At 51.5% G+C, this 24,628-nt stretch overlaps 1 protein-coding gene across 1 annotated transcript in view; it reads left to right on the top strand.

Annotated features, from left to right (window-relative positions):
• Positions 1–24,628, top strand: part of LOC132768096 (uncharacterized) — a 253,159-nt gene that overhangs the window by 143,056 nt on the left and 85,475 nt on the right. Inside the window, exons 17-23 of the mRNA XM_067464869.1 lie at positions 1,781–1,803; positions 4,427–4,473; positions 6,646–6,724; positions 10,150–10,224; positions 12,391–12,610; positions 18,967–19,194; positions 19,335–19,476. Coding sequence (XP_067320970.1) covers positions 1,781–1,803; positions 4,427–4,473; positions 6,646–6,724; positions 10,150–10,224; positions 12,391–12,610; positions 18,967–19,194; positions 19,335–19,476 — 814 coding nt within the window. The remainder of the gene's footprint in view (positions 1–1,780; positions 1,804–4,426; positions 4,474–6,645; positions 6,725–10,149; positions 10,225–12,390; positions 12,611–18,966; positions 19,195–19,334; positions 19,477–24,628) is intronic.

Genomic DNA, 24,628 nt, shown 5'->3' with positions numbered 1-24,628 from the left:
GCTTCCAGCCGGCAACAATTCCATGCCCCCATGTACACAACATAATAAAATCCATAATAAAAACCAATAATTACGTACAGTTAAAAGATTAAGTCAATTCAACTAAAATATGTTTAAATATAACAGCCTTGAGGCCTTATCTGTGGTTGGAGATTATTTATTATTTATTTATTTATTTATTTATTTATTACTGCGCTTGTATACCGCTGTTTCTCAGCCTACATTGGCGACTCAACGCGGTTTACAACACTACAATAATCAACAATATTCATTTTAAAAAGCATAAAAACACATACACAATACACAATATTATTGGGCCACCAATAACAAACCAATGCATCTCTTAACTAAAATCGCAATCCAATTTCATCGTCTGTGATTACCAATCCTTGATCATCAAATTCAATTGCACCGGATTAACCGAATGCTTGTTCGAACATCCATGTCTTCAGTCTTTTTCGAAACACCATCAGCGAGGGGGCTGATCTTACCTCTATGGGGAGGGTGTTCCAAAGCCGAGGGGCCACCACAGAAAAAGCCCTGTCTCTCGTCTCCACCAGCTGCACCTGTGAAGCAGGTGGGATAGAGAGCAGGGACTCCCCAGAAGATCTTAGGGTCCTGGCGGGCTGATAGGCTGAGATACGTTCGGATAGATATGTTGCTAGATATATGTGCTAGATTCCATCAAGCTTGTCCATAGTCAATTACCAATAATAATAAACATTTATTATGGTCAATTACCAGCATCAAAAAGGTACAAGTGACAGGGTGTGCAAGTGTCAGAGTACGCACACATGTACAAGCACATGTACAGAAGTATACAAGCATTAGGTTACACACACATCCGGGTATCAGGAAACAATGTCAAAACAGAGTTTAAAACCCAATATTAAATAAGGTAATTAAAGTGGTGTTAAACATTTAAATACTAAGATAATAGTCCATTACCTTAGCCGTTGTCATCCTTGTCATTCTCAGCATAATACCCCACATCCATGTTTTCAACTTCTTTCTGAAGGAGAGGAGGGAAGACAATAACCTAATTTCCCTGGGGATCGAGTTCCACAGGCGGGGGGCCACCACCGAGAAGGCCCCGTCCCTCGTCCCCACCAAGCGCATTTGCAACAAAGGCGGGGCCGAGAGTAGGTCCTTCCCAGAAGATGGGACGTAGAAGGAGATACGTTTGGGCAGGTACGCTGGGCCGGAACCGTAGAGGTCAAGAGCAGCACTTTGAATTGTGCTCGGAACTGGATCGGCACAATTCAAAGTGCCGGTCTTGACCTATAAGACCCTGCTTGGCCACGAAAGTGTGTCATGGTTTGGGCTTTGGGAGTAAGGCACACTCTCTCAGCAAACTCGCTCTGAACAGAACTTGCCAAGAAAATAATAGCAGTAGTAGTAGTAGTAGTAGTAGTAATCTTTATTTATACCCCCAAGTGGCAATGCAGAGTGGGAGAGTTGTGGGCTCCCTGGAGCCATGGGGGGAACGGCTGCCCTCCTCAAGGAGCGTGTCCTCATTGATCTCGAAGGTCCCCACCCCACTTGGTTGTATGTTCCAGGGCGTCACACGGACTCCTTCTGCGCCTTCGTTCAACACGCCTGCTGTTTGCTTCTTTCTTGATCTGGAAGAGGGGGGGCCGCAGGGAGGGCTCGGCTCCTCTTTCCGACGCCCGGCTCCCACGACCGAGGCGTGTCCTGTGCTAACCGTCTCCTTCCCTCTCCTTCCTTCCTTCTTTCCTCTCTCTCTCCTCCCTTTTCCTCTTCTTTTCCTCTTTTGCAGAAGGAAGTAGAGGAGAGCTTCAGGTGATAGACTGTCCTTTGTGCCCCTGTGTCTCCGCCTTTGGCCCCCAGCCCCACAGCGGTGACGCTGGCGGTGTTTCTGCATGGCGCACTGTGCGCACTTGTCCCTCGGTCGCTTGGCCTGGGCATCTGGGACCCCTCCCCAACACCCCCCTCCTCCCCACCTTAAGCATGGCTTGTGCCCCTTGGGAGGAAGTGCAGATGATGCGGATGATGGTGGTGGTGCTGCTGCCTGTGTGCCTGTGAGTGTGGATCCCTTTTGTGGCCGTTGACTTGGGCCAAAGAGGCCGGTCTCCCACCTGCCTGGCCTGTCACTTCCTCCCTCCTTTGCAGGTGTTTCCCTCCACTCCTTGCCGTTTCTATCAGTGGCATCCATGGGCAGTTTGGGTGAATTGGGCTGGGGGTTGTTGTAGGGTTGAGAGTGGGGTTGAGTCATGGTGCGGGGGGGGGGGGGTGCAGCCATGGTGGAATGGCAATAACGGACATATTGCGCATGAGCTGCCCCTTCCTTGTAGGTGAAAGCGCACGTGAAGTTTTGGCTGGGGAAAGCCGAGCCGGGTTTCATCTCAGAGGGGGAAGCCTGTTTCATTGCCCCCCCAAAAGTCACACATCAAGGCAATCTCTTCCTGCTTCTTTGTGTGTCAGGATTAACAAGCCAACAGGATTTCCTCTTCTGCAGAATTTGGGGTCACAATGGAATGGTATTGAAAGGGGGGGGGGTGTTGCGGTTTATCAGTCTATGCAGAAGCTACCCAGTAGTCTTCCCAGCCCCAGCCCTCCAGTTGAATCACACAGTCAGAGTAAAAGGAAAAACAAAGTTTACTCTTGAGTAGTCAGGGGTAAATATGCAGCTTTACAAAATAACCAGCCTTGAAAATAAACTCAGTCCATTGCAGCAAAATAACTCACACCAAAGTCCAATGCATTAATTAAAATCATGCTTTCTCTGCTTCTTCCTTGGTGCAAGGAGTCTTGTAGTAAATTGTTCAGGATCTTCAGCAAGTCCTGTAGTATAGAAATCCCATCCGGTCTCTTCCTGATCATCTGATCACCATCTCTGAATACACCATGAAGCACTCCTCATGATATACTCCATGCACGGAGTGGCTCAAGCTTAATTGCTTGATTGTCCAGGTGTTCTTCCTCAACACGCACCCATACAGGCAATGATCCTTGTAAAAACTTAGCATACATATGCACATTCTATAATACTCCTCCTTGCATGTAGAGGAAAACACAATTCTTAATAGGGGGGACTTGGAAAGGCTCAGCTTGCAGCCACTGCATTGGCCCAGGAGGCGCTGACCGCCCCATCACTTGTGGGGGGGGGGGTCCCCGTTAGGATAAGCATTGACATGCACACCAAAGTCTCATGGATATGGAATGCATACAACGGTGTGGGTCCTGGTTCACCTGCAGACCAGGAAGAAGTGCCTTTGGGAATGGCTCCCTTTGCCCCCCCCCCCCCAGTGTCTTTGGGGTTTGTGGTTAAAGGACGTGGCTGCCCTTTAGGGGTCACAATTTGGGGTCACAATGGAATGTTATTGAAGTGTGGGGGGCTTGGAAAGGCTCAGCTTGCAGCCACTGCATTAACCCAGGAACAGGTGCTGACCACCCCATTGTGTCCAATTGAGTCACTTTGGGGGGGGGGGTCCCGTTAGGATAACACACCAAAGGCTCATGTGCATATAATGGTGTGGGCCTGGCTCACCTGCAGACCAGGAAGAAGTGCCTTTGGGAATGGCTCCCTTTGTGCCCCCCCCCCCCCAATGTCTTTGGTGTTTATGGTTGAAGGACGTGGCTGCCTGGTCCCAGTCCCTGCCCTTTCCTCGGGCACACTTTCTTTCCCTGGTCATGGGCATTGCTCTCTGTGGGTTTGCTTTGGCGTTCCACATTCTGCCCATTTTGCATTCGCTTTGCTTGGAAATCTCCCTCACCTGCCACAGGTTTGACCCTGGCTTACTGCAGAAGCTCCCTTCCCTGCAATCACTGCCCAACTTGGTCTCCACCACCTCGCAATCTTTTTGCAGTGCCTTCATTGATTTGCCTTTGTTTACTAGAAGACGATGTGCTTGGTCTACGCAGCCATTGTCAAAAAGGAGAAGGTGTTGGGATCCTGTGTCTCTCTTTCCTGAGCGAGTCGAGTGTTGTCCCTGGGTTGGGCTGTCCTCGTCCCACACGCTGGGCTTTCTGGCTTTGTACTTTGATGTGCCAGGGCCAGAGCCCCGCGGAGGCTCCGCTCCTGCCTGCATTACTTCTGGGTCGCGTGCTTTGTGCAGATTTCAGGGGAGCAGAAAAGGGAGGGGGCCAAAAGTTGGCCTGACGCTTGCGTTGTCAATTTTGCATTTCGACTGGCGTGGAAGTTCCTTGCAAAATTATGTGATGATGAGGCTGGCTCTGTGGCCCCGGAATGGCTGGTTGAGGGGTCTGACCCGTAGCTTCCCATGTGGAGGGCCCCTCCCCATGTGTGAGCCCCCACCTGCCTGCCTGCCTGCATGCGCTGAGTCCACCCACGTCTTTGGCCCGGCGCCTTCCTTGCATGGACTGCCTCTCTCTGGCCCCGCTCTCCACTCTCCCGGCTGCATCACGCTTGGCCCAACTTAACTCTTCTTCTCCATCATTCCAGGGCCAGGAGGATGGCGACCCGTCCAGGTCACCGTGGTTCAAAGGAGGGTAAGTGGGCCTTGGGGGCTTCCTGGGTGACCCTGTCGATCCTGCAATCCGTGCAAAGTGTTGTCGAAGGACTTCATGGCTGGAATCACTGAGTTGCTGTGAGTTTTCTGGTGAGAGTATTGACGTTTGCCAGCGGAAGGATTGCTAGATCAGCAGACACTGTGTTCCAGAAATCAGGACTCTGCAAGCTTTTAGTTACAACAGAACACTAAGTTTACTAAGTACATCTGTACACGTCTATTCACAGCAAGCATCAGGCAGGAACTACAAAGCACAACACAACAGTTTCTGAACATCTGCTTATCTGACTTTCTGGCAGAGACCGGATCCTCCCACTTCTTCCCAGCCAGAGAACCCGTTATCTCATTTCTGTCAAGGTTACATTTTCTCTACCTCTCACAGTATTTCTAATGCACAATTGAGCAGAATAGAATCCATCTTGAAATACATAGAAACACATAGAAACACACACACGCATAACTCAATATTTCTGACAGAAACGTCAGGAGAGAATGCTTCTGGGCCATGGCCAGGCAGCCCGGAAAACTCACAGCAACTCAATCCATGCAAATCCTTCCGCAGGCTCAGCCCAGATCCGGGGCCAGTTTCCCAGAAGCGGCTGGGGAGGCAACCTTCAGCCCTCCTTGTAGGGGTTTTGGACTCCAACTCCCACCATTCCTCACAGCCTCAGGCCCCTTTCTTTTCCCCCTCAGCCGCTTCAGCTAGATGATAGAATGATAGACCTAAAGGATGCCTACCTTCATATACCAACAAATAGATATAATGCTTAAGCGGCTGAGGGGGAAAAGGAAGGGGCCTGAGGCTGTGAGGAATGGTGGGAGTTGGAGTCCAAAACACCTGGAGAGAAAGAAGCACCAAGTTGTAGGTACGTCAATGTTGTTATGTGTTACATTAGTGTGTTTGCACTTGATTTGACGTAGGCTTCCCTCCCGCCCACCCACCCACTTATTTGCCTGCCTTTGGAGCCACTCAGCGTGAAATCCACGCAACCCACTCCAATAATATTGAAAATGCCGTGGCGGCTTCCGTGCATGATACTGTTCACCTGCAGACGACAGGGAGATTTCTCCCCACGCATTGCTGAAGTGTGTGGGTGGGTGGGCGGGCAATGGGATGCTCGCTTCTTCCATTTTTGCTTCAATTTCAGCCTCTTTCCCTACAAAAAAAGGGGAGGGGGTTCCTTGCAGAGAGAGTCTGTGTGTGGGGCGGGGGGTGGTGGTGGTGGTGGGGGATATTTTAATAAGAAGATGCTGATGATTATATGTTTTTAATGGTTTTGTATGGTTTGTATATTTATATTGTATTATATGTTTGTTGTGGCATTGTGTTGCTGCCAACTTGTAAGTCGCTTTGAGGCGCCTTTGGGCTGAGGAAGGCGGGATTTAAATATGGTAAATAATAATAATAAATCCATAATGTTTGTTTGTGGGATTAACATAACTCAAAAACCACTGGATGAATGGACACCAAATTTGGACACAATGCACCTCTCAGGCCAACGAGTGACCATCACTCATAAAAACAATGAGAAACACAGCAGAAGGGACTTAATTCTCTCATGATGTTATTGTTCATTGTCTTATTGTCTTGCTTGATGGTTTGTTATTTGCTTATGAGTTTATTGTGTATTGTATGCTGTGTTGTCGGCGGCCTTGGCCATTGTAAGCCGCATCGAGTCCTTCGGGAGATTTTGCGGGGTATTTTGCGTGGCTCAGGAGGGTCTGCTCATTGGCCCCCTCCCCTCCCCGCCATGCCCCTCTTGTTTTGGAAAAAGGGTGCCATACCCCTTTGGGAAATGGAAGTCTCCTTAACCTTTTGGGAATGGCATCCATTACCATTTGGGAACATCAGGAATCTCCTTGAGAAGAGCTAAAAACTTGCTTGCGTCAACCTTCTCCTTAGTGACAAGCGTCCACCAGCATTCATGCAAGGCACTTGGGTTTCTCAGCTGTTAGACTGGATACCTCTTTGAACTGGTAGAGGCAAGAATATGCCAATTCCCCAGTCCTTAATTCCGGCTGGTGGTCTCCCACCCAAGTCTTGGCCAGAGCGGACCCTGCTTAGCAGCCAATGCCCGGGAAGGGGGGAGGGGTCTGCGGTGTGTTTGTGTCCCTCCCCCACTGACCCTTTCCCCCCCCCCTTCCCTTGCAGCCCGCCCGGAGGCCTCTACGGCATCGACAGCATGCCGGACCTGCGCAAGAGGAAGCCCATCCCGCTCGTCAGCGACCTGGTGAGAAAGGGGGGGGGGGGGGGCTTGGACCTGAATGACTTTGCTGCGCAAATGCTAGAGAAGGAAATGTGTCTTGGGGTGCATTTGTCGGGCATACATTTGGGTTCCTTTCTGCTGATCACAATTACATGTTGGGGGGGGGGTGGAGATATCAACCCAAGGACCCCCCCCCCCTTCTTCAGTGGAAAAACCAGTCATATTACAATGCCTGCTAATCCCAAGGGTGGAGATGGTGCTAAGAGAGCAAAGGGAACCCCTTCTCAAGGAGCCGTTGTCCTGCATCAAGAGGAGCCTAGTGTCTAGATCTAAGGAAGTAATGCTCCCCATGCTCTATTCTTCCTTGGTTAGACCACTTTACCTGGAATATTGTGTCCAATTCTGGGCACCACAATTCAAGAGAGATATTGACTCTAAGCTGGAATGTGTCCAGAGGAAGAGGGAGACTAAAATGATCAATGGTCTGGAGAACAAGCCCTATGAGGAGCGGCTTAAGGAGCTGGGCATGTTTAGCCTGAAAAAGAGAAGGCTGAGAGGAGACATGATGAGGGCCATGGATACATATGTGAGAGGAAGCCACAGGGAGGAGGAGGAGGGAGCAAGCTTGTTTCCTGCTTCCTTGGAGACTAGGATGATCAAGGGTCTGGAGAACAAGCCCTATGAGGAGCGGCTTAAGGAGCTGGGCATGTTTAGCCTGAAGAAGAGAAGGCTGAGAGGAGATATGATAGCCATGTATAAATATGTGAGAGGAAGCCACCGAGAGGAGGGAGCAGATCAGGGATCTGGAGGACAAGCCCTATGAGGAGCGGCTTAAGGAGCAGGGCATGTTTAGCCTGAAGAAAAGAAGGCTGAGAGGAGATATGATGAGGGCCAGGTATAAATATGTGAGAGGAAGCCACAGGGAGGAGGAGGAGGGAGCAAGCTTCCTTTCTGCTTCCCTGGAGACGAGGACGCAATGGAGCAACGGCTTCAAACTACAAGAGAGGAGATTCCATCTGAACATGAGGAAGAACTTTCTGACTGTGAGAGCCGTTCAGCAGTGGAACTCTCTGCCCCGGAGTGTGGTGGAGGCTCCTTCTTTGGAAGCTTTTAAGCAGAGGCTGGATGGCCATCTGTCAGGGGTAATTTGAATGCAATATTCCTGCTTCTTGGCAGAATGGGGTTGGACTGGATGGCCCAGGAGGTCTCTTCCAACTCTTGGATTCTAGGATTCTATGATTTCCCTTCTCAAAATCCTAAAGGCCTCACTGTATGAAGCTTCCGGATTTTACCTTGTCCCCAGAGTCCTTTTCCTCAGCCCCAAATGGATTTATTGGGGGGGTCTCAGGTCTTATTTTGGGGTTTATTTATTTATTTGGAAGTTTTCTATATCGTCCTTCTCACCTCAAACGAGGGACTCAGGTCGGTTTCCAGCATATATGCAAATACAATAATAGTGTATACAAAACCACAAAGTGCAACATCATTACAGATTAAAATAGTACAGCAAAAACATCGTCATCACATTCCCCAAGCCACGTCGTTAATACAGTCATAGTCACAGCTCATCACCCTCCTTCCTTGTGGAAGAAGGTCATAAATTCAGTCCTCAAATGCCACGTTCCAGAGCCAGGTCTTTAGTAGTTTCCTGAAAGCCAGGAGGGAGGGGGCAGCTCTAATCTCTAGTGGGAGGGAGTTCCAAAGCCGGGGAGCCACCACCGAGAAGGCCCTGTCCCTCGTACCCACCAAACGTGATTGCGAGGCCGGTGGGACCGAGAGCAGCCCCCCCCCCCCAAAGATCTTAATAGCCTTGATGGTTCATAGGGGAGAATCCGTAAACTTCGTTAATACAGTCATCGTCATAGTCACAGCTCATCACCCTCCTTCCTTGTGGAAGAAGGTCATAAATTCAGTCCTCGAATGCCACGTTCCAGAGCCAGGTCTTTATTCGTTTCCTGAAAGCCAGGAGGGAGGGAGCAGCTCTAATCTCTAGTGGGAGGGAGTTCCAAAGCCAGGGGAGCCACCACCGAGAAGGCCCTGTCCCTCGTCCCCACCAAACGTGATTGCGAGGGTGGTGGGACCGAGAGCAGCCCCCCCCCCCCCCAAGATCTTAATAGCCTTGATGGTTCATAGGGGAGAATCCGTTTGGACAGGTAAACTGGGCCGGAGTCGTTTAGGGCTTTATAGGTCAACACCAGCACTTTGAATTGTTTACCTTCCAGGTGCTCTGACCGTTGGTGACTAGGGCTTCAAAAAGGCAGCTCTGGCCTGCTCTTCTGCACTATGTTTCCCAAAGGGCCCCAAGGAGAGGGAGGGGCTTTGGGGTTGTGGGGGGGGGCGTGCATTGGACCCCCTTCCCAAAATAGGGGATCTCCACTGAGGGGAATCCAGGGGTGAAAGTGACGCTGGGGGTGACCAGCCGTGAAAGACCTTGATGTGCAGAAGAAGGGCCAGGGAGAGAGGTCAGTCTGCACTAACGAACGCCTTATAATTAACCTGTTGCGCTTCTCTTGTACGCTGGCCTTGCCTTCCCACAGGCCATGGTAAGTGAACACAGCGCCTGAACACTCCCTCCCAGTGCCCCCCCCCCCCCCCACAAACACCATATCTGTGTATCCCTCCTCCCCCCCCTCCCATGAAACCCCATCATCTCTCACCTTACAAGTGTTGCTTTCCACAGCGTGGTCCATGGCAGGCACTCCCCTACCTCACCTCCCCCCCCTCAACCCCCCCCCCACTACCAACCTGTCCACCTTGAGCCCCCCGTCCTCTCCCTTCACTGCTTGGAGCCAGTGTTGCTGCTCCCCATTGGGTCCAGAGGCTGGGTGGGGAGCCGTGGGGCGGAGGGTCAAGGGCAGTGGTCAGGCTTGGCAGAGAGACCCCATTGCACACCCCTGCCTGTGTGTCCGTGCATGGAGCCCCACACGAGGGGCACTGGGTCCAGCCCTGTGGGGTTTCCCAGCTAAGGAAGTGAATGGGGTGAATGTGGGGCGAGGCATGTGCAGGCACGAAGCAGAGAGAGCAGTGGGAAGCAGGTGGGCATAATTGGGGGGGGGGGGAGAGGGCTGTTAGGAATCGTGGGAGTTGAAGTCCAAAACATCTGGAGGGAGGGCCGAAGTTGGCCCATGCCTGATCTACATGGAGGGTGTCCATCCAGGAAGACATGGCAGGGGTGGACTAGATGCCCTGAGGTCCCTCCCAAGCCTAGCGTACTGCAATCTGGCCTTGGCTAACCGTCTTGGCCGGCACTTCAGGTAGTGCTGTTTTAGAACATAGTGGTTACACTTAGGTCCAGGGGGTGGCTGGTCAATACACAGCAATCCTTACATTCCAAGAATCCATTGTTCTGGTCCTGGGGGAGGGGGTTGTTGACCCCGGCCCTCCATTCACAGTCTGCAGGCCTCTTCTGGGTCCGTGGCCCAAGTAACTGTGTCTCCTGTCCTTTGCAGTCGCTGGTCCAGTCCCGGAAGGCCGGAATCACCTCTGCGATGGCCACCCGAACATCCCTCAAGGACGAGGAGCTGGTAAGGAGGGGGTGCCGGTCAGTCATGTGGGGGGGGGGGGGGGTGGAAAAGGTGGACAAGGGTCCTGGGGCACAAAGTGGACGGGTGTTGTTCTCCAAGGCTGGGAAGCACCTCTGTACTTAACACACACTCCAGTCCAAGGTAAAATAGCAAATCAGTTAATTGAAGAATATATATGAAAAGGATTTCAACAAAATAGCATAAACCCAAAACATGAGATTCAGGAACAGTCCTTAAAACTTGGAAGCATTGAACATGAACAGAGGAAACCTGGAACTAGAAATCCCTAGCAAGCTTCACTTGGCAGGAGAGGTCTCCTCAAGCACCAACGTTGCCTACACTGGCGAAATACCCTTTTGGTGTCTTGACCTTTGCAAACTCTCCCGAGAAGCTCTATGTTGACGGAACGTAAATCTCCTATCTAATGGCTCATTCTATTAGTCGGTCCCCTGGGAATCTCAACCCACCCCAGCTCAGCTCTGTTCCTAACCTTGATTCCCTAGCAAACAGCCTTTCAGGAATGTGGCCTTCAGGCAGTGACCGCCCAGTTTCAGGGCTTAACATCTCCTGCTGGTTTGCAGGCCCAGAATCCCCATCAGGCTGGCTTGGAGGCCCAGAATCCCCAGTCACATCAGGTGCAGGCACCATCCAAGGCTGAACTACAACAACGGGCCACATTGAGCCCCACTGAGTGGCTGCCGGCCAAAGCGCATAGACCTCACTACCTCTGAGGATGCTTGCCATAGATGCAGGCAAAACGTCAGGAGAGAATGCCTCTAGAGCAGTGTTTCTCAACCTTGCGAATGCCTTGACCCCTTAATACAGTTCCTCATGGTGTGGTGACCCCTAACCATAAAGTTATTTCCATTCATAACTGCAATTTTGCTCCTGTTATGAATCATAATGTAAATATCAGATATGCAGGATGTATTTTCATTCACTGGACCAAATTTAACACAAATATCCAATACGCCCAAATTTGAATACTGGTGGAGTTGGGGAGGGGGGGGGTTGATTTTCTCATTTGAGAGTTGTAGTTGCTGGGTTTACTCATTCACCTACGATAATAGAGTATTCTGAACTCCACCGATGGGGGAATTGAACCAAACTTGGCACACGGAGCTCCCATGACCAACAGAAAATACTGGAAGGGTTTGGTGGGCATTGGCCTTGAGTTCTGGAGTTGTAGTACACCGACATCCAGAGAGCATTGTGGACTCAAACAGATGGATCTGGACCAAACTTGGCACAAATCCTCAATATGCCTAAATGTGAACACTGGTAGAGTTTGCGGAAAATAGACCTTGACATTTGGGAGTTGTAGTTCCTGGGATTTCTAGTTCACCTAAATCAGAGAGTATTCTGAACTCCACCAATGAGGAATTGAACCAAATTTGGCACACACAGCTCCTGTGACTAACAGAAAATACTGGAAGGGTTTGGTGGGCATTGACTTTGAGTTTTGGAGTTGTAGTTCACCTATATCCAGAGAGTACTGTGGACTCAAACAATGATGGATCTGGACCAAACTTGGCACGAATCCTCTATAGGCCCAAATGTGAACACTGGTAGAGTTTGGGGAAAATAGACCTTGACATTTGGGAGTTGTAGTTCCTGGGATTTATAGTTCACCTACAACCAGAGAGCATTCTGAAGCCCACCGATAGAATTGGGCCAAACTTCCCACACAGAACCCCCATGACCAACAGGAAATACTGTTTTCTGATAGTCTTTGGCGACCCCTCAGACAACCCCTCACGACCCCCTCAGGGGTCCCGACCCCCAGGTTGAGAAACACTGCTCTAGAGCATGGCCATATAGCCCGGAAAAAAACCCTACAACAAAGCCTTCGACAATGCATTGACTTCTATTCTATCAGGCTGGGCAAGAACGTCCTTGGCCAGGAGAGAGCAAAATAGCATGGAAAGTGGGGCGATGTGGGGGGGGGGGGGTCTTTGAAAAGCACAAAAGGTGCCCTCCCACAGAAAGGCATTGCAAGAACAATGGGGTGTGTGTGAGTGGGGGGCATGATCCATTATTTATGGGGAGCTGCCAAGGGAACGGGTGCAGCAGAAGTGGGGGCGGCACAAAGCGCGCTCTCCGCCAAGGTTCAGCCGGAAAGCGCAGCCGTTCACTCCTGGGGGGGCTTCCCTCCCTTCTTTTCAGAAATCCCACGTCTACCGGAAGACCCTGCAGGCCCTGATCTACCCCATCTCCTGCACGACGCCCCACAACTTTGAGGTCTGGACGGCCACCACCCCCACCTACTGCTATGAGTGCGAGGGGCTGCTCTGGGGCATCGCCCGGCAAGGCATGCGCTGCACCGAGTGCGGGGTCAAGTGCCACGAGAAGTGCCAGGACCTGCTCAACGCAGACTGCCTACAGAGTAAGGGACACGTAATGCTCCTAGGAGGAGAAACGTGGTTGGCGTTGTTGTTGTTGTTCAAATTGCATTGAAGCACTTTCCCCCCATTGCCTGCCTGCATTGTAAGGTTGGAAGAGACGGTCAGGATCTACCCAAATAGGACAGTGATTCCCAAACAGTGGTCCACGGACCACCAGTGGTCTGCAAAAACTAAAATATGGTCTGCAAAACATTGAAAATCTCAAACCTTTATTCATGTTAATGAATCCGTTGCTATGCAGGTGTCACCGGCACATAGGATGGAGGGTGAGCGCGGGAGGCCGGGGGGAGGGCAAGTGACCAATGCCACGTGTCCTGTACCCACAACACCCAGGGTCAGTCAATTGCAGACATTCTTTTGTCTTGCTCGGCTGTGTCAGTGATTCTGTTTTGCTCTTTAGTGATTCAATGGCACCAGCAGTTTTACCAGCCGTGAGTCCTCAATATCCATATTAATTTTGGCCTTATTTAATACTAAATTGTGGTCCCTGTTAACAATCTTGTGGTCCTTGCTAACAACACAAAAATCAAAGTGGTCCCTGGTCAAAAAAAGGTTGGGACTCACTGATAGAGAAAGCTACCATCCAATCCCTCCCAGCAGATGGCCATCCAGCCTCTATGTAAATACCTCCAGAGAAGGAAGGGGACTCCAGCAGACTTTTCCACAGTCAAACAGCTCCTCCTTTCAGGAGGTTCTTCTTAATCAGCCATGGCCAATCATGGGCCTTCCCTCTAGGTGTTTTGGACTCTAATACAAGCCAGAAAATCAGGAATATATTGATGCAAGGCTTGGGTACGCAATCATGAGACACAGGAGTCAGAACCATGAAACAAGAAATACCTTAGCATGAAACTTCAAAGCAAGGCTTCCATGGAACGAGGATGAGAACTTGGCGTGATTCCAAACGATGCTTCATCCGACTACACATCCCAAACTTGAGACTTTTATCCCCTCGTTAGCCAGGTCACTAGCTTAAGCGGCAGAGGAGGAAAAGGACTCCTGTGTCTCATGATTGCGTACCCAAGCCTTGGATCAATGTATTTCTGATTTTCTGGTGGATGCTCCTTCTTTGGAGGCTTGAAACAGAGGCTGGATGGCCATCTGTCAGGGGTGATTTGAATGCAGTATTCCTGCTTCTTGGCAGAATGGGGTTGGACTGGATGATGGCCCAACTCGAGGATTCTATGATTCTATGAAGGGGCCTGAGGCTGTGAAGAATGGTGGGAGTTGAAGTCCAAACCCCAAGTTGGCCCATGCCTTTGTCCTCTTGGAAGTGGACGCTTCAGTCAATCAAGGGGTCGCCTGCATACCCAGTTTGGCCATGGCTGTTCTTAATGCATTGGACGAAATCTCTTTGCCTGCAATTTGAATTCCTCGCTCTGTGTCCTTGTGTCTCCATCGACGTAACGCCCTCTTGCCCCTTCCTCCTCAGCGTGACCTCCTTTCCAACATGTAAACATGTCTGTCACGTCCCCTTTTCTTCTCCAAGATAAATACCCCCCCCCCTCCTCAGGGGGGTCCATGGGTTCCAGACCTCTGTCCATTTTGGTGACCCTTCTCTGGGCGCCTCCCAGCTTGTCCGTCTCCTTCTTGAACCCCGGAGTCTTAGGGTCAAGCGGTGTGAGCCGATGGGCCGCATTGTGTCTGAAGCGTGACTTGGAGCGGGGATGACCGGCAGCCCGGTTTCCATGGCAGCCCCCACAGCCCCCCCCACTCCTCCTCCTTCTTGCCAAGTTGAGGACAGAGGCACTTTGAGCCGCTTTCCGGGGGAGTGGGCGCAGCACCCATTTGCAACAGCCCTGGCCTCCAAAATAGGAGCCTCGCAGGGGTGTGGTGTGTGTGGTTGCCAGGCTCTACGGCAGGCATGGGGAACCTTCGGCCCTCCAGGTGTGGTGGACTTCAACTCCCACAATTCCTTGAGGCTCGGCATTCGCCCCAAAGGCTTACCTTGGCCTCAAGGAATTGTGGGAGTTGAAGTCCACCACACCTGGAGGGCCGAAGGTTCCTGACCCCTGCTCTATGGCTTTGCAGGCGAAATGTCAGGAGAAAAGGCTGCCGGAACACACCACGCAACCCCCCAGTGATCCAGCTGGAAAGTGTTGGCTCAAGCTCCGGCTGTGATGTGCTAAGATTCCTAGATCCCTTTCTCCCCCGTGTTGGCGCTGGGTGCCAAGGCAGTGACAGCGATGATGGTGATGGTGGTGATTGTGATGAAAGCCCCTCCTTGGAGCGCCAGTTTTGTCGTGGGGCTCTCTGCCAGGGAGAAAGGGGGGGGGGGGGCGCTTAGTTTGCAATCCCAGTTTGCCTATTTTGGGCTCCAAGAACAAATCCTCTCCAGGCGCATCCCCCCTTCCCCCCCCCCCCCCCCGCCTGCCTCCCACCCAACAGATGTCCCCGCTCTCTCTCCTCCGTCAGCGTGTTTGGGGGAGACGGGTCTTTCTCCTTCACGGCAAGTGACGCGCGCTCTGTCGAGGAGGAGGAGGGATTTCGGGGGAAGGGGGGTGCTCGCGTGGAGGGCATCCCCGCTTCCGGTGCGCCTTTCTTGGGCACATCTCAGTCACGACTAGCCAAGCGCATGGCATTGTTCCTTTTGGGCTCTTTTGCAGCCCTCTCAGGAAGCTGCACACCCCACTGGGCTCAGGTTCGCCTTCCAAGAAGCAGCCCTTCTTTTGGGGGGCAGCTCAGGAAACATGGCCCTCTTGTCATTGATACACCACACCTTGGTTTAGGAAAAATACAATCCCTTTTTATTGAATGATGGATATAACAAAGATAGACGTCCAAATGGAAAGAAGTCAAAATGAAACAGCAAACAGCCATGTCCAGAAAGCTTGCAGGAAATCCAAAGCAGTAAAATCCAGAAAACTCTCAATAGAAATCCATGAATACATTTGTTGTTGTTGTTCATTCGTTCAGTCGTCTCCGACTCTTCGTGACCTCATGGACCAGCCCATGCCAGAGCTCCCTGTCGGCCGTCACCACCCCCAGCTCCTTCAAGGTCAGTCCAGTCCCTTCAAGGGTGCCATCCATCCATCTTGCCCTTGGTCGGCCCCTCTTCCTTTTGCCTTCCACTTTCCCCAGCATGACCTCATGGAACATCCCATGCCAGAGCTCCCTGTCGGCCGTCACCACCCCCATCTCCTTCAAGGTGAATCCAGGCACTTCAAGGATGCCATCCATCCACCTTGCCCTTGGTCGGCCCCTCTTCCTTTTGCCTTCCACTTTCCCCAGCATGACCTCATGGAACATCCCATGCCAGAGCTCCCTGTTGGCCGTCACCACCCCCATCTCCTTCAAGGTGAATCCAGGCACTTCAAGGATGCCATCCATCCACCTTGCCCTTGGTCGGCCCCTCTTCCTTTTGCCTTCCACTTTCCCCAGCATGACCTCATGGAACATCCCATGCCAGAGCTCCCTGTTGGCCGTCACCACCCCCATCTCCTTCAAGGTGAATCCAGGCACTTCAAGGATGCCATCCATCCACCTTGCCCTTGGTCGGCCCCTCTTCCTTTTGCCTTCCACTTTCCCCAGCATGACCTCATGGAACATCCCATGCCAGAGCTCCCTGTTGGCCGTCACCACCCCCATCTCCTTCAAGGTGAATCCAGGCACTTCAAGGATGCCATCCATCCACCTTGCCCTTGGTCGGCCCCTCTTCCTTTTGCCTTCCACTTTCCCCAGCATGACCTCATGGAACATCCCATGCCAGAGCTCCCTGTTGGCCGTCACCACCCCCATCTCCTTCAAGGTGAATCCAGGCACTTCAAGGATGCCATCCATCCACCTTGCCCTTGGTCGGCCCCTCTTCCTTTTGCCTTCCACTTTCCCCAGCATGACCTCATGGAACATCCCATGCCAGAGCTCCCTGTTGGCCGTCACCACCCCCATCTCCTTCAAGGTGAATCCAGGCACTTCAAGGATGCCATCCATCCACCTTGCCCTTGGTCGGCCCCTCTTCCTTTTGCCTTCCACTTTCCCCAGCATGACCTCATGGAACATCCCATGCCAGAGCTCCCTGTTGGCCGTCACCACCCCCATCTCCTTCAAGGTGAATCCAGGCACTTCAAGGATGCCATCCATCCACCTTGCCCTTGGTCGGCCCCTCTTCCTTTTGCCTTCCACTTTCCCCAGCATGACCTCATGGAACATCCCATGCCAGAGCTCCCTGTTGGCCGTCACCACCCCCATCTCCTTCAAGGTGAATCCAGGCACTTCAAGGATGCCATCCATCCATCTTGCCCTTGGTCGGCCCCTCTTCCTTTTGCCTTCCCCTTTCCCCAGCATCATTCCCTTCTCTAGGCTTTCCTGTCTCCTCATGATGTGACCAAAGGACTTCAACTTTGTCTCTAGTCTCCTTCCCTCCAGTGAGCAGTCGGGCTTTCTTTCCTGGAGGATGGACTGGCTGGATCTTCTCGCAGTCCAAGGCACTCTCAGGACTTTGATTAGAACTAAATGATTAGATTAGCCCTTGCTAAATCTCACTTGAAGCCAGAAATTCCCTTGGAGTGCTGGAAACTGGAAAACCTTGGAGCTTTGTACTTGAACTAAACGATGCTTGGTCTGAGGAAATCCCCCTCACGGCCACTCATAAATCTCAGAAACTGATTCCGGCTAACTCTAATCTTTGGTTTCAGTTGTCGGATTCTCCCAGACCTACGTAAACATTGTGTCTCCCTGCGGCTCTGGCTTATCTCCAAACTGCGTCTGTTATCATTGGCCCGACCAGGTGTCAAGTTATCTTGCAAGTTTGGGCCGGGAGGAAATGGAGTGAATTTTCTTTCTCATGAGAACTTGGCTTTTCCCTTGAAGCCTCTAAATCAAAGCCTGTAGGATTTTGACTGCCCAAAATGTCTCCATCTTGAGCCTCGTCCTCATTGATCACTTCAGCCTCACTATCCAAACTAGGCCCATCAACATTGGCATCAACATTAGGCAATACAATCAGAGATTCAGGCTCAAGTTCACACACAGGGTCACACACAAACTGAGTGCCAACAGCAGCTCACAAAACCAAGACGGTTCTAGGCAGCACCCAAGGGCACCCAGTGTCCAGGCTGAGGGCAGTCCCAGTTCCACTCGCTTCTGCTTTGGCCAGGCCTCCTCCTCCCCTGGAATCATCATCCTGTGTCCAGTTCTGGGCAAAGTCAAGAAGGTCGGACAGGAGGGAGGGTGGTGTAAAGGCCCCAAGGCTTGGAAGAGAGCAATGTAATGTATCTGGACAGGGATTCGGGGGACGAAAATAGGGATTAATTGCACTAGCACATAAAATAAAGTGCTCCCGAGGGCATTTTTGCAGGGTTTGGTCAGGTCAGGGACTATTGTTCATTCAGTCATTGAAGGCACACGGAAACAACCAAGTTTTCAAGCTCTTCCTAAAGACTGCCAAGGGTGGGAGCTTGCCTGATTTTCCTGGGGAGCGAGTTCCAGATCTGAGGGGCCACCACAGAGAAGGCCTTCTCCTTCGTTCCCCGCAGAGCACCTTGTTTCCTGCTGCTGTGCAGACCAGGGCACGGGGGAGCCACAGATTTGAAGAGCACGACAGGAAAGTCCAACTCGCTGTCAGGAAGAACTTCCTGAGATAAGAGCTTTTTGTCTGTGGAGCGTCCTCCTTTCCCTGAGCCGTGTCCGTCTTTCCCTGGAGGTTTCTAAGCAGAGGCTGAATGGCTATCTGTCGGGGATGGTTCCTTTTTGGGATAAGAGTTAAAGATCCGTCCTCACTGACCCTTGGTTGCTTGAGTTGATTTTTGAGCAAAGTTTCTAGGCTGATCCATGGCTATTCTGACCAGTGATGTGTCACCTGCGTTGGAGCGCAGGGAGTCCTCCCGTTGCCACGGGGCTTTGGCCCACAACGATGAGGATGAGGATGAGGACAGGTAGCATCCCCCCAGGAAAGAAGGGCTGCTAAACCAATGCAAGGCAGTGAGAGCACCACCGTGGGGCTCCCCCATTGGGTTCTGTGCCAAATTATATGGGGAAAAGAGGAGATAGGGGATTGGAGCCCACTGCCTGGCCAAGTTCCACGGGCGGGGGGCCACCACCGAGAAAGCCCTGTCTCTCATACCCACCAAACGCATTTGTGAAACTGGCGGAGCAGAGAGTGATCTTAAGTTGCGAGGTGGGACGTAGAGGGAGACACGTTTGGACAAGTAAGCTGGGCCGGAGCCATGTCGGGCTTCATAGGTCAAGACAGGCAGTTTCCCATTCAGTGGTTGGTTCCTTAGAAGTCTCAGGTCATGATCCAGTCTGTTCTGGGCCCTCTTCACCCACCAACACACCCGCAGTAGGAATGTGGCCCCCGGCCGGGCCCTCCTTGACCGCCTCTCTGTGTCTTCCGAAGGAGCGGCCGAGAAGAGCTCGAAGCACGGGGCGGAGGACCGCACGCAGAACATCATCATGGCCATGAAGGACCGCATGAAGATCCGGGAGAGGAACAAGCCGGAGATCTTTGACCTGATCCGGGACGTCTTCAGCGAGAGCAAGGCCACTCACGCCCAGCAGATGAAGACGGTCAAGCAGAGCGTCCTGGACGGCACCTCCAAGTGGTCGGCCAAGATCACCATCACCGGTGAGTGAGGGAGTGAGGGAGCAAGGGGCCCCATTGGGGTGGGAGTGGGGTGGGCGGGGGCCCATGAGCAGAGGTGGGGCAGCGGTGGGGCGGTGGGCGTCCCCTCCCTTGGGCTGAAGGGCGGCTCCTCTCGCCCGCAGTGGTCTGTGCGCAGGGCTTGCAGGCCAAGGACAAGACGGGCTCCAGCGACCCCTACGTGACGGTGCAGGTGGGCAAGACCAAGAAGAGGACCAAGACCATCTTCGGGAACCTGAACCCCATTTGGGACGAGAAGTTCCACTTGTGAGTACTCCCCTTAGGACGGGCTCCCGTGAGCAATAGGGGAAAGTGAACCTACTACGTCCCTTGGGAAACGACCTTTGGCTGATGGGGAGTTTTCACAAGAAGCGAGATTAGGCTTGAGAACGGAAGGAGTGGAAAATAAACTAATTAGATGCTCTGGAAGTGAGTACTTGGGACTTGTGAGTACTCCCCTTAGGACGGGCTCCCGCTCCCCTCTGACGCTTCCGCCACTTGCTTTCCCGTCCTCTCCCGTCCTTCTTCTGCGGGTGTATAAAGCCGTTGAAACGAAAACAGCCGAATCAAAACAAAGTCATAAAAAGGTGGGCGGGAGCTGATCATACGAGTCATGATAATAAATTCAAACGGTATTAAAAGCCATCAAAATGACATTCGGAATTAGATTAAAATGCAGCGTGGCAGCAGTCGGACGGTAAAGCAGAAAATCAATATCCTCAGATGCGTAGCAGGCGGCAGCAGAGAACGGGCAGCTGGTGTGCTTCACCCTCAGAGTCTTCCGAGGTGGGGATTTGGGGGGGGGGGGGTTCCCCCCCCCCAAATCCCCACCTCGGAAGACTCTGAGGGTGAAGCACACCAGCTGCCCGTTCTCTACTGCCGCCGGTTATGCAGCTGAAGATATTGATTTGCTGCTTTACTGTCCGCTTGCTCTACTTTACGAACCTGTCATTGGACCGTTTGGGTCGTCGTTCCTCACCTGTTGTGTTTAGGAGACTGATCTAAAACCCTGCATTCCCTGATTGGAGTAAATGTGGGCCTGGCCCAGGTGTGGGAGGGAGGCCCACTGGAACCCACATGCTTCATGGCGGTGCATGGTCCATTAATCCAAATCCCAAATGCAAAGTCAAGCAACCCCACAAGCCTCTTCTTGCAGGGGAATCGTGCCTTTGCCCAGGAAATCATAGTCTGCCTCTCTTCTGCTTTAGTCAGAACTGTTCACCTGGAATAATAACTCTGTGTCCAGTTCTGGGCAAAGCCATTCAAGAAAGAAGTGGCCAAGATGGAAGGGGTCCAGAGAAGGGTGACTGAAATGGTCAAACGTCTGGAAACCACCAATCTCTGAGGGGCGGCTGAGGGAATGTGGGATGGTTACCTTGGATGGGTTACCTTGGTTGCAGGATGGGATCGCGCTGCTTGAGCATGTGAAGGAAAGGCGTCGTGTGTGTGGTGGAGGGAGCCTGTTTTCTGCAGCTCCAGAGACTTGGGCACCTCAATCTTAGGAAGACCCTTTCTTCCCAAGAAATGCTGCACAGTGGACTAAATAGCGACCTTGGAGTATGGCGGCCCAGTGTTGTTGTTGTTGTGCAGCAAGTGGCTGTGGGTTTTTCTGATTTTTCTGACATTTCCGAGGACAAGGGATTTGATGGGTTGCAAAGTGACAAGTCTGTCAGTGTTAGAAGAGAATCGCAGCCAGATGAGGCTGATGTTTTTGGATTCGTGTACTCGTTCCCAAGCAACAGGGGAAAGTGAACCTACTACGTGTCTTGGGAAACGACCTTTGGCTGATGGGGAGTTTTCACAAGAAGCGAGATTAGGCTTGAGAACGGAAGGAGTGGAAAATAAACTAATTAGACGCTCTGGAAGAATCCATGAGAAGACCTCGAAGCCCAGGTGCATTCGGCACGATCTCATGGGTACTTGGTCAAGCTTAAATTAAGGAGCACTGGCTTCAGGCCTTTACTGAGGAAATCATAGTCTGCCTCTCTTCTGCTTTAGTCAGAACTCTTCACCCGGAATAATAACTCTGTGTCCAGTTCTGGGCAAAGCCGTTCAAGAAGGAGGTGGCCAAGATGGAAGGGGTCCAGAGAAGGGTGACTGAAATGGTCAAACGTCTGGAAACCACCAATCTGAGGGGCGGCTGAGGGAATGCGGGATTACCTTGAGGGAATGTGGGATGGTTACCTTGGATGGGTTACCTTGGATGCGGGATGGGATCGCTCTGGTTGAGCATGTGAAGGAAAGGCGTCGTGTGTGGGGTGGAGGGAGCCTGTTTTCTGCAGCTCCAGAGACTTGGGCACCTCAATCTTAGGAAGACCTTTTCTTCCCAAGAAATGCTGCACAGTGGACTAAGTAGTGACCTTGGAGTATGGTGGCCCCATGTTGTTGTTGTTGTTGTTGTTGTTGTTGTTGTTGTGCAGCAAGTGGCTGAGTGTTTTCTGATTTTTCTGACATTTCAGAGGACAAGGGATTTGATGGGTTGCAAAGTGACAAGTCTGTCAGTGTTAGAAGAGAATCGCAGATGAGGCCGATGTTTTTGGATTCGTGTACTCGTTCCCAAGCAACAGGGGAAAGTGGTCCCTTGGGAAACAACCTTTGGCTGATGGGGAGTTTTCACAAGAAGCGAGATTAGGCTTGAGAACGGAAGGAGTGAAAAATAAACGAATTAGACTCTCTGAAAGAATCCATAAGAAGATCTTAAAGCCCAGGTGCGTCCGGCACGATCTCATGGGTACTTGGTCTAGCTTAAATTAAGGAGCACTGGCTTCAGGCCTTTACTGAGGAAATCATAGTCTGCCTCTCTTCTGCTTTAGTCAGAACTCTTCACCCGGAATAATAACTCTGTGTCCAGTTCTGGGCAAAGCCATTCAAGAAGGAGGTGGCCAAGATGGAAGGGGCCCAGAGAAGGGTGACTGAAATGGTCAAACGGCTGGAAACCACCAATCTCTGAGGGACAGCTAAGGGAACGCAGGATGGTTAGCTTGGAGAAGAGAAGGTTGAGAAAAGAGGATGGGATCCCTCTGCTTGAGCATATGAAGGAAAGGCATTGTGTGTGGGGTGGAGGGAGCCTGTTTTCTGCAGCTCCAGAGACCTCAACCCTAGGAAGACCTTCTTTTCCCAAGAACTGCTACACAGTGCACTAAATAGTGACCTTGGAGTATTTATTTATTTATTTATTTACTATGCTTGTATACTGCCCCTCTCAGCCCTGAGGCGACTCGAGTATGGCAGCCCCGTGTTGTTGTTGTTGTTGTAGTGCAGCAAGTGGCTGAGGGTTTTCTGATTTTTCTGACATTTCCGAGGACAAGGGATTTGATGGGTTGCAAAGTGACAAGTCTGTCAATGTTAGAAGAGAATCGCAGCCAGATGAGGCTGATGTTTTTGGATTCGTGTACTCGTTCCCAAGCAACAGGGGAAAGTGAACCTACTACGTCCCTTGGGAAACGACCTTTGGCTGATGGGGAGTTTTCACAAGAAGCGAGATTAGACTTGAGAACGGAAGGAATGGAAAATAAACGAATTAGACGCTCTGGAAGAATCCATGAGAAGACCTTGAAGCCCAGGTGCATTCGGCACGATCTCATGGGTACTTGGTCAAATTAAGGAGCACTGGCTTCAGGCCTTCTGGAGGAGACAACGTTGCCAACATTTTTTTTATTGTATTGTATTGTTGTTGTTGTGTTTTACTGATGTATTTGGGCTCGGCTTCTTTTAAGCCGCACCGAGTCCTTCAGGAGATGGTAGCGGGGTATAAATAAAAGATTATTATTTATTTATTTATTTATTTATTTTATTTACATCACTTATATCCCGCCCATATCAGCCCGCAGGCGACTCAGGGCGGTCTACATATCGGCACAATTCGATGCCATCAATACAATACAACAGCAAAAACAATTAAGTGCATTTAGACAAAAAAGACAATAACAATTTTAAAAGAGCTCTATCTTTTCATTCCAATCCTCATCCGTTTCGTCGTCTTGGCCGTTCCTGGGTCATTCTCCATCTCAAGCTTGATTATTCCGGGGTTCCGAATGCCTGCTCGAAGAGCCAGGTTTTCACTCTCTTACGAAAGGTTAGGAGGGAGGGGGCTGATCTAATATCCCTAGGCAGGGAGTTCCACAGCCGAGGGGCCACCACAGAGAAGGCCCTGGGATCGAGAGCAGGGCCTCCTCAGATAGAATCATAGAATCCTAGAGTTGGAAGAGACCTCCTGGGCCATCATCCAGCCCAACCCCATTCTGCCAAGAAGCAGGAATATTGCATTCAAATCACCCCTGACAGATGGCCATCCAGCCTCTGCTTAAAAGCTTCCAAAGAAGGAGCCTCCACCACACTCCCTCCGGGGCAGAGAGTTCCACTGCTGAACGGCTCTCATAGCCAGGAAGTTCTTCCTCATGTTCAGATGGAATCTCCTCTCTTGTAGTTTGAAGCCATTGAAGCCAGATGATCTTAACTTCCTGGAGGGTTCGTAGGGTTCGTAGGAAGAGATGCGTTCGGATAAGTAGGCTGGGCCAGAACCGTTTAGGGTGGCTCTCCTGTCTCTGGTCTCAGGTTCGTGATTCAAGTATTCTCAGGTTTCCTGTTCTGGTTCATGCCTTGGTTTCTTTGAGGGTTTTGCCTTAGGAAAATTCTTCCGTTCTTGTTTATGGATTTATGTTTGAAGTACTGCTGTGGATTTTGGTTATTCCGATTCTGTGTACTTTGGCATTTTTGGATTATTGCTATTTCGTATTCCCTCTTCTGCTGATCGCTTTTGGAAATGCCCTCTTTCCCTTTCCTCCTGCTTTCTCCCATAAACATTTGCGGTGTTATCTGTATGCAGATGATGTCCAACTCTGTCACTCCTTCCCACCTACTACTAAGGAGGCTGTCAAGGTCCTGAACCGGTGCTTGGCCGCTGTGACGGTCTGGATGAGGGTGAACAAATTGAAACTGAATCCAGACAAGACAGAGGTACTCCTGGTCAGTCGCAAGGCCGAACAGGGCATAGGGTGACAGCCTGTGTTGGACGGGGTCACACTCCCCCTGAAGACGCAGGTTCGCAGCTTGGGAGGGATCCTGGATTCATCGCTGAGCCTGGAGCCCCAGGTCTCGGCGGTGGCCAGGGGAGCATTTGCACAGCTCAGGCTCATGCGCCAGCTGCACCCGTACCTCGGGAAGTCTGACTTGGCCACGGTAGTCCACGCTCTGGTCACATCCCGCATAGATTACTGCAATGCGCTATACGTGGGGCTGCCCTTGAAGACTGCCTGGAAGTTTCAGATGGTCCAGCGTTCGGCAGCCAGGTTGCTAACAGGAGCGGCACTCAGGGAGCATACCACTCCTCTGCTGAACCAGCTCCACTGGCTGCCAATCTGCTACCGGGCACAATTCAAGGTGCTGGCGTTAGCCTACAAAGCCCTAAACGGTTCCGGCC

The sequence above is a fragment of the Anolis sagrei genome, chromosome 2, assembly GCF_037176765.1.
Source record: "Anolis sagrei isolate rAnoSag1 chromosome 2, rAnoSag1.mat, whole genome shotgun sequence".
Taxonomy (NCBI): Eukaryota; Metazoa; Chordata; class Lepidosauria; order Squamata; family Dactyloidae; genus Anolis; species Anolis sagrei.
The sequence above is the reverse complement of the archived record's forward strand: the minus strand, read 5'-3'. Positions and strand labels throughout refer to the sequence as shown.